The sequence below is a fragment of the Triticum urartu genome, chromosome 7A, assembly GCF_056163025.1.
Source record: "Triticum urartu cultivar PI428250 chromosome 7A, HENAU_Tu73, whole genome shotgun sequence".
NCBI classification, from domain to species: domain Eukaryota; kingdom Viridiplantae; phylum Streptophyta; class Magnoliopsida; order Poales; family Poaceae; genus Triticum; species Triticum urartu.
The window spans coordinates 649346762-649357419 of record NC_141879.1 but is presented as its reverse complement, the minus strand read 5'-3'; the positions used below and the strand labels follow the sequence as shown (position 1 = coordinate 649357419).

The window sequence follows — 10658 nt, the reverse complement described above, 5'->3', positions numbered from 1 at the left end:
TTTTGAACAAATCAGTGGAAATTTTGTTTGAATCTGAATCATTTTGAATTGGAAAATGTAGAGAAAAGAAAATATATTCAGAATGTGTACTTTTATCCAAGAGGTGATATACCTTAGTAGTCCAAATGAAACAACAAGCAAGATCAGTTGTGGTGGTTAGGTTGTTAGCGCCATTACAACAGTTTGCAGTTTCGAACTTGCTCCGTCCCATTTTCTCCAGCCAAATGTTTTTACAGCGAATACTGACGGCTGGGACTCAGCGGACAACTATTGTTGGAGTGCTTTTGTACAAAGTAAAAAAACGAGGGTGTTTTTGCAGAAAAAACATCACATGCACTAGGCACTGACAATGGGCCCTTACTACACTGGCATTGCCACGTAGGCAGCAAATACATCCACGTACGGCAAATATGACCGTATTTGCACACCCGCACAAGTTTAATGACCAGAAACATATATTTTACAAGTTCGTGCACCAAACTGACCGTCGCGCGCAAGTTGTAAGACTTCTAATGTATTTAACTCTTTTTATTATATCTATACATCTTCTATCTTCTGTAGTACCGCACTTTACAGAAAAATCTGCTTTAAAAAGGCGCCACCCTTGAAAACTCTCCCCCCATACCTTTTTCCCACCGAATTGCGTGGTGGGGGTGGGACCGCGACCGCCTCTCCCTCCTCCGCCTATCCGCTCCGTCCTCCACACGTCAGGCGTGCCGTGTCTCTTCTTCCTTCCCTCCCTCCCGTCCGAGCCTGCTATAAATTCCCCGTCCCCTCCCGTCTCCTCTCCACACATCCGATCCAATCCAATCCAGTCCCCCTCCGATCTCACCGAGAAATCGACGCGAAGGCTCTCTGCCCGTCCTCAAGGTATGCGAGTCTCCGATTTTTCCGCCCCTTCCTCCTGTTCGTGCTCTGTGGTCGCTGTTAGGAGTACTTTTGGTCGATTATTGTTGGCTCCCCTCGATTCGTGTTAGTAGTTTGGTGTAGATCTGCGGACCGAGTCTGTTATCGTCGATTGATTGCTGCTGGTTCGGTCAGTCGAGGTTGATTAGACTCGATTGTAGGTTAATCTCTCGATTATGCCTGGGTTTTCGAGTAGATCTGTCGATTGGGATGCGATTGCTGTTGGTTTGATCCATCTATATATGCTGTAGTTAGCTATGTCTGCTGGTTGTTGATAAATCTGCACAGTATTCTTGGATTTACGATTTTGTACCCCTCGTATTACACCTGCAATTTGCTGCGCACCTTGTTTTGCTGTAGCTGTGCATCGATTCTACTCTTGACCTTTTACCTTCATATTGCTCTCACAAAGCCAAAGATTGCCTGTAGATCTGCTAATATATTTCTGTTGAGCTCTTAGAATTTAGCACTGCATGCTCTGAAATCCGTTTGCTTAGTCTGGCGGATTCTTTGTACTGTGGCCTGGTTTATCTATAGTTTGACGCATTATAGATTTCCAGTATTGTTGTGGTTTCGGCCCTGTAGTCGCTGCTTGTTTAGAGGGTGTTTGTTTCCAGGGACTTATTGGTCTAGGGACTTAAATAAGTCCCTATAAGTCCCATCTAAATCAAACAGGAGGGACTTATAGGGACTTAAAGTGGGCATTTGGGACTTATGAAATAAGACTGTCAAGGAGGGACTTATAGGGACTTATATAGTTGTAATATGGTCTTATAGAGACTTATAAGTCCCAGGAACCAAACAGGTAGGGACTTTTTAGGGACTTGGGACTTATAAGTTGGGACTAAAAAATGCCCTAGGACTTATGAACCAAACAGGGCCTGAGTCTTTTGATTCAACTCTTAAATACATGTGGGTTTGAAGAATTACTGCAGATTCGTCCATGACTTGACCAGCTTGTTCTGTTCAACTGATTAATATATACTCCCCATGAGGCTAGAGATTGCGCTGATAAGTCTGCTCATATTTTGTTATAGGGGTTCTTACAGAAGTGTTAATCATTTAGTTGCTTATTCTAGGGGATTCCTTAGTTACAATTCCATCTCTGTTGTATCATCTGATTCATTTATTGTTTGATCTCCTACAGATTTCTCTGTACGGTTTCTAACTCTTTTTCTGTGTGCTTTGTTGTTTACAGATGCAGATCTTTGTGAAGACCCTCACCGGCAAGACCATCACCCTCGAGGTCGAGTCATCGGACACCATCGACAATGTCAAGGCCAAAATCCAGGACAAGGAGGGCATCCCTCCGGACCAGCAGCGTCTCATCTTTGCTGGCAAGCAGCTCGAGGATGGCCGCACCCTTGCTGACTACAACATCCAGAAGGAGTCCACCCTCCACCTGGTGCTCAGGCTCCGTGGTGGCATGCAGATTTTTGTGAAGACCCTCACCGGCAAGACCATCACCCTTGAGGTCGAGTCCTCGGACACTATCGACAACGTCAAGGCCAAAATCCAGGACAAGGAGGGCATCCCTCCGGACCAGCAGCGTCTCATCTTCGCTGGCAAGCAGCTCGAGGATGGCCGCACCCTTGCTGACTACAACATCCAGAAGGAGTCCACCCTCCACCTGGTGCTCAGGCTCCGTGGTGGCATGCAGATTTTTGTGAAGACCCTCACCGGCAAGACCATCACCCTGGAGGTTGAGTCCTCGGACACCATCGACAACGTCAAGGCGAAGATCCAGGACAAGGAGGGCATCCCCCCGGACCAGCAGCGTCTCATCTTCGCTGGTAAGCAGCTTGAGGATGGCCGCACCCTGGCGGACTATAACATCCAGAAGGAGTCCACCCTTCACCTGGTGCTCAGGCTCAGGGGTGGGATGCAGATTTTTGTGAAGACCCTCACCGGCAAGACCATCACACTTGAGGTCGAGTCCTCGGACACAATTGACAATGTGAAGGCTAAGATCCAGGACAAGGAAGGCATCCCTCCGGACCAGCAACGTCTCATCTTTGCTGGCAAGCAGCTGGAGGATGGCCGCACCCTGGCTGACTACAACATCCAGAAGGAGTCCACCCTCCACCTGGTGCTCCGCCTTCGTGGGGGCATGCAAATCTTTGTCAAGACCCTCACCGGCAAGACCATCACTCTGGAGGTTGAGTCCTCTGACACCATTGACAATGTGAAGGCGAAAATCCAGGACAAGGAGGGCATTCCCCCGGACCAGCAGCGCCTGATCTTCGCTGGTAAGCAGCTTGAGGATGGCCGCACCCTGGCGGACTATAACATCCAGAAGGAGTCCACCCTTCACTTGGTGCTCCGTCTCCGTGGTGGCCAGTAAGTGCCTGGCAATGGAGCGGCTTCTCTGTGGGTTCACAGGTCTTGTGTCTTTGATATGTCCTCCAATGGTGCCTGTGTCTGTCGTCCTGGTCGTTTCTATGTTTCTATCGCAGTGTGATGCATCGTTATGTTCGGTTGTTTTCGAGAATTGCTGCTGTTGTGAACAGCTTTGGTGAACTTGATAAATAAGTGAGCCCTGAATTGTGTCTGCAGCTGCGAGTTATCCTGTGTTTTCTTTTGTTTGCTTCTATCTGATGCATTTCATCTCTATTCATATGAATATTGTACCTTGCATTTGTTAGTTCGACTATATGGTACTTTGTGGCAATTACATCTTGGTTATCATAGAGGCTTCGCTCATCAGAGTAGCCGTATTTGTCGACAAGCAGCATGGTCGGGCACTCTGGTGGGGTCATGGAATGTAGTTTCTTATGCCGTAAATTTTGATCATGTCTTGTCCTGTGAAGCTAATAGCACATTAACAATACAATTGAAAACGATGTAATTTTGATCTGTTTATCCTATGGATGAACAAACACTGACTTAGTTGTCAATCAAAAGGATAAGAAAAACGATGTTCCATATGTTCTAATTTGTTCATATACCAAGTAAAAGTATCTGTGTAACTAGTAGAAAATTCAGTAGATCAGAACAACATATGGTACCAACCCATTTTGTACATCAAGGTTGATTGAAAAGTATTTTAAGGAAAATCTGTTGTGATTCTGGTGCGCCAACTACAAAATTATGTGTGTGCGTTATATTGTATAAGGTGAGAAGCATTTCGGCAATGCAAATTGTGTGGACCTTCATACTTTTTTTTGCAATGAGTATTCACCGGTTTATTAAGTGCATGAATCCCCAACTTTCACCATATGCACAAAAATTCTGAGGGTTATGTGGGCATTATGCCAGCCAGACGGATGTAAAGTAAAATTAACTTTGTGCAACTCATATGTTGCCGCTAACTATTTTTCCAATATAAATCTAAATATCTACTTCCCCCATGTAAAGTATGAGTAACCCATACATGAGATGCCTTATAGTTGTTACCTCTCTTCTGGTACTTATCTTTCCCATTCTATGGCTAGGTTAACGAGATAGCAAGCGAAAAGTAGAAAGAGCAGAATAACTGCTAATCAACCAATGGTGGGAAATTAACTTCTTAAAAAGTCGATGGGAAGGGAATGGGGGCTGTTAATGTGCATAGGTGGTGGTTCAACTTTAAAATGTACTCCTTCTGTTCGGAATTACTTGTCACAGAAATGGATGTATCTAGATGTATTTTAATTCTAGATACATCCATATCCGAGACAAGTAATTCCGAACGGAGGGAGTACGTGACAAAGGGAGACATTTGATGACATGGAGAATTTAGGAGCACCGGTCACATACACAAAGTTAGGTGCAGATAGTTATTCTCGTTGAAGATTAAAATAAATAATAGTTGAAATTACCCATGTGTGCCTTTTGCTAATTTTTTTATGCATTGAACATACATGTTGTAAGGATAAGTCTTAATGATATATCAATAATAAAATATTACATAACAATATAAGTTTAACATATTACTTAATATCACATATCCTCGAAGCAAAACATGTTGACAATGTGCATCTTATGTTAATGCGGCTCTAGATGCTGCAGTTCAAGAATGTGTGTTTCATCGACCATGATGTAAACATATTATTTCAATGGCTTAGAATGAGACGCTAGTGAGTCATACTGGTCATTGATGGTTCTACTGGGCTTGATGATTTCCGCATATGCCAGGTATCAAGATAACTGCGAACCGAGTGTAGTTTAGATGGTTAGGTTCCTTTGTGGTGGAAGCAACCCACCAGGAATCAAGTACTAGAATTGACACTGGTGCTCACATTTTTTTGGATTTGTTTCAGGCTTTTTAACGATGTTCGTTCAGTGTGAGGAGACATTCCCGTCATCTACGAGGTGTCTATGATGATTCCGTATCTCGAAGGTACTCATAAAAGTAGGTTGTGCATGCATGTGTTCATAGGGGTGAGTGTTTGTGCGTGCATGTGAGCATGTATGATTGTACCATGTAAAAGAAGGATCTAGATAACTAATCATGTATAAGCCCTACAAGAGGACAGTATACTTGCAACATGAGCGCCACTTGTGCACGGATTCTTTGGTCAAGAATTGTCATGTTTTTTTTTCATTTTGACCCGATTAAAATTAAGTGGATGTAATGGAACGAGAAATTAAATTAGACTACTTAATTTTTGAACCTACTAACCCATTCTATGTAGATTCAACAATATAATAGAAAGACTCTAAAGTATCGTAGAAAAAGAATTATATGTAGTTCTTACTACCACACTTTAAGATTCCAACCTTGGATGTCTAGAAATGGCACAAGTGAGAATTTTGCACAATGCGATACATCTCATACAAAATTTCAATCTAATGAGTACATATGCAAATAAAGGAAGTAGCAACATGAAAAATAATCCTACTCATCTTTGTGATAGATTTACAAATCGACTAAACTATCCAGAGTTGCATCAAAGTAGCTAGAAGAGCACTGTAGCACTTGGAAACAGAGCAAAAGCAGATAAATCAATGCTGTTGAAAAGGTGGGTCAATTTGTGAACACTAGAATTGCAGTCGTCGTAGAAAGACAACCTGCACATAGTACGTGAAAGGCATGCCAAGTGTATACATACGTGAGTATTCAAGCATAAAGCCATTATAAATTAATGGCTACACTCGCGACATCTTCGTGGAAGGCTTTGTTCTGCACCTTCTCGCTTCCTAATACCTCTCATGCCTAGGTAATGCTAACAAGTGATCGAGAATAACAATTTGCTCGATGCATTCCTCTTTGCTGTATAGAGAAGGAGAGGAGCTAGAATACCCTAAACCTAAATTGATTCCTCGTCTCTATTTATGGTGGGAGTGGTGCATATATAAGATGGATTGTACAAAAAGACCTCCGTGAAGGAGATGGTGGGATACCGTAAAGGACGGAGTTAGCATCGTAAGAGAGCATGAGCAAACAGAGAACAACATCACTTTATAAATAGTTAAATACCCATCTGTAGTCATTCTCCTGTAGTTATCAAATGTTTGTGCGTATATGTTCTCCTGCAATCATGTCTTGAATGTGTGTATACCCTTCACCCTAGGATGCGTCTTAATGTGAAAATATAACCATGTCCTTTTGCACCATAAAGATATCATAACATTTTCAATGTGACGGGTGGTTTTCAATAATGGGCAATCACAGATTTTTGCCGTGCACCTATTAAAGTTAAATGAGTGTGTCTTTCCATTGCCTTTCCCATTGATTTCGCGTTCCGCTAAAACTTAAACCGTGAACATTTCGAGAAAGATGCAGATCAAAATGTGTGGCACCTTGAGTACGAGAGAAAAACTACATAGGCAAGCTCTGCATGCATATTGCTCACTAGTACAACTTAGAAGCTGACATTAAAGATGTTGCCGCTCCTGTGACCTCGTGGAACGATGGCACGCTATCCTCTTCGGTGATGCCTATTGGAATTTCTTTGAGAGCAAGGGGGCAGAAATTTTTAGTGGGTGCACTTGCGTTGGAAATTCAAATGGATATAATAGTATTCTCAATAATTCGAAAGGATTTGTAAAATCCCTCTTTCCCGGCGAACACGGCACGGCACCACAGATGCGGCAAAGTCCCAGTAAAAGTGTGACATTTCCTCAAATTGCTCCTCCTCGTGCCAGACAATCGATCCATACAAACTGACACAGGTTTCTGGTTGTCTCATTCATAACCCCGTGCGTGCTTGCTGGGCAAACTTCTCGTGCTGTCAGCGTCAACCGACAGTGTAGTGGCATTGATGCGTGGACTAGGTGCGGTCTGTTTGTGCATCACCTGGCACAACCCAACCCAACCCTTGGGCCTTCCCAGGTTTTTTTGGGAGAAGATTGGGCCATCCTAGGTGTTGCACCGGTGTGCAACACCAAGGGCCTTCCTAGGTGTTGCATAGGTGTTTATCTCAGTCAAATTAGGTTGCCGGCCCATTTACCGCCTATAGTTCATTTTTTTTATTTTAAAAATATAGTTAAAGGCAAGTTTTATAGGACGGCTGTTCGACCTGCTATGTTGTATGATGCTGAGTGTTGGCCAACTAAAAGACGACATGTTCAACAGTTAGGTGTGGCGGATATGCGCATGTTGAGATGGATGTGTGGCCACACAAGAAAGGGCCAAGTCCGGAATGATGTATACGAGATAGAGTTGGGGTAGCGCCGATTGAAGAGAAGCTTGTTCAACATTGTCTAAGAAGGTTTGGACATATCCAGGCCTCCAGATGCGCCAGTGCATAGCGAAAGGCTAAAGGGCGCTGATAATGTCAAGAGAGGTCAGGATAGACCGAACTTGACATGAGAGGAGTCTGTAAAGAGGGATCTGAAGGACTGGAGTATCACCAGAGAACTAGCCATGGACAAGGGATGTGTGGAAGCTTGCTATCCATGTGATAGAACCATGATTTAGTTGTGAGATCTTATGAGTTTCACCTCTAGCCTACCCCAACTTGTTTGGGACTAAAGGTTAAAATGTTCACATCTCTAGACAAAAGGAAGAAGATGCTTCATACCTTTATTTCCATAAATTATTCATATATCAAGTAAAATGTCCACATAATCGGTCAAAAATCATGAGGATTACCAAAATCTTGGTACCAACCAATTTTGGAAACCAATTTTCATTGGATTTTTTCCTACATAAAAAATGCATAAGTTTCAAGAACATGTGGATGGGCAAATTGGAAAAAACCCTTTACGACATAGAGATATCACACATGAGATAAACAAGAAACCATTTGCGATAGGCACACGTCATAGACATAAACGGGTTTCTAGTGGGTGCTGATCAGAGATCATGTTGTTATGTAGGCGAACTGTTACCCATCAACCATGGACCCACATCATTGACATTAACATGATGACGAGTGTGCAATATGATTTTTTGTCCGTCAGAGAAAGCATGGTCTTAAGCTGTAGCAATGCTTGCATGGTATCACAAGCAAATTCAAATGGATACTCTCAATTCAGAATTAGTTGACGCTCAAACAAATGTATCTAGAAGTATTTCAGTGCTAGATACATCCTTTTGAGCGTCAAATAATTCTGGGCGGAGGGAGTATATCCTTACTAAATGACTATGGCCAATCTTCTTGGCAATTTGTAGCAACATAGAGCCAAATAAGTTATGTTAAAGTCACGATACAGGCAATTCTCCAGCACGTCCAGCACAAGATACTCAGCATGTGCAGGCCCTTTATTTCCAAGATGTTGTGCTTAGAGTTTTTTTTGCGGGTGTGCTTAGAGTTAGAAGATAAGTGAATCTAAGTGCTCTGCCAGTGCAACTCAAATAACAGTGACATAGACTCTCTATGCGCCTCCGTGCAAGAGCTAGTTCCACACCTTGTCACGTCCCATTACCTTCCATTCCAAACTAATGAACTAATTAACAAGAGAGAGAACATGGTTTCTCGATTTGTTCCACTTTATTACAAGGAAAAGAAGAGGAGCCGACACGCACAAACCTAAGCTGATTCTTCATTTGGCTTGTGATGGGAAGCGAGGCATATATGGGATGGACTCGGTGGAAGACCGGGAAGGACGCTTTTTTTTTTTTTTTGCTAGGGGTGCTTGCTCTTATTTGAGAAAACCACAAAATGATGGGCTAGGGCTATGGTAAAAAGAAAGGGTTAGTGTCCTACAAGAGCAGGAGTAAATAGAGAAGCACCAACACTTCATAAATACCCATATCTCATTATTCTTTAGTTCCCAAATGTTTATCACTTGCGAGTATATATCTTCTCCTGCAGTTAGGTCTCGAACCAATCCTTTGTGTGCTCCATACCGTACCAGCAAGAGTAAATATAGAAGCATCAACACTTCATAAATACACATCTCTTATCACTCTTCTCTAGTTGCCAAATGTTTATGACTTGTGAGTATGTATGTTCTCCTACAGTGAGGCCTTGAACCAATCATTTGCATGCTCCTTAATCTGATGTCGTATCAACTTAAAGACATTACACACAAATAATAACCATGTCCTCTTGCATCATAGAGCGATTAGAACATTACTAAAGTGCATGGTGATTTTCTATAATTGGCAATTTCGTTAATGCATCACCCTAAGACCATAATTAAACTCGGTCTTTGCAACACCATGATGGCAAAGCATGGACAATGCATACATTCAACATACGAACCAGCAGAAAATAAAAATAAAAATAAAAGCCAAGGAGGAAGATGCCCATAGTCGGCGCCTTAAATAAGGCACCACCTAGCAGGTGTGGCGTTGCAAAGGCCCAACTCCATTCACCATGGAGCTCATTTTGCAAAAAAAATAAAAAAAATTCTACAAATACATATGCATATTCTTCAAGTATGATAAAATTTCATCAACTAGTTTAATTATTTCCAGCGATGCGCATTCAGTGGGAGGAGACGATAAAGTGCCTACGGTGACTTCGTAAATCTCAAGATGATATGCCAGTTCAGTCTTTCGGAGGTGCTTATAGGGGTAGGGTGTGCGTGTGTGCGTTTATAGGGATGAGTGTATGCGCGTGTATATGAGCGCTTGCGTCTGTACTGATGTTCAAAAAAACTAGTTTAATTATTTGCATGCTACAGAAGAAAGACAAATATCTGACCCCAAATACAACAAAGAAAAGACCTATTTTAATCTGTGTATTTGTGTTTTTGTGTACATCACATATGACTATATATGTTCATAAAATTTTATACATGCATACTACTACCTCCGTTCGGAATTACTTGTCACAAAAATGGATGTATCTATAACTAAAATACATCTAGATACATTCATTTCTTAGACGAGTAATTCCGAACGGAGTGAGTACAAATATATGTCCAGATGAACACTTTTTTCAGATTTTTTTGAGATGTGGAAAAGCTTGGCCTCTGCAGGCACTTTTCAACCACCTAGTTCCGCTTTGCTTCATGGCAGCACTACAAGGCTATAGGAGGAAAGAGTGCAAATCAAGATCATTTTGCAAAGCAATTCGCTGATGAGGTACAAACAGCCACACTATCTACAGAAATTTGCATGATTTTTAATACAACTTAAAACATAAGAGAACATGCTCAGAAGTACAATGAATATACAAGAAAAACATACGCAGGGCAATGTTATGAACTTACTTATAGAGATAACAGAGATTCCACATACCGGTAAATCAGGAGAATGGTTACTTATATGCACATGCTACTATTGCAGACATCAGAATATTTCCAAAAGATAAATCAAATCTATCAGAGTTGTACCAAAAGTAGTGATGGACCATTTGTGTAAAAAAAGAAAAAATTCTTCGCATATCACCCTGAGCTGCCCTATATCTTCTCGCGCATTGGCTAGACTAAAA

General features: G+C 42.0%; 1 protein-coding gene across 1 annotated transcript; it reads left to right on the top strand.

The window, feature by feature from the left end:
• The first annotated feature begins 631 nt into the window (after positions 1-631).
• Positions 632-3461, top strand: LOC125528070 (polyubiquitin). Its single transcript, XM_048692586.2, has 2 exons — positions 632-870; positions 2105-3461. The coding sequence occupies exon 2, from the start codon at positions 2105-2107 to the stop codon at positions 3248-3250; it is 1146 nt and encodes a 381-aa protein (XP_048548543.1). The 5' UTR covers positions 632-870; the 3' UTR covers positions 3251-3461.
• The last annotated feature ends 7197 nt before the right edge of the window (positions 3462-10658 follow it).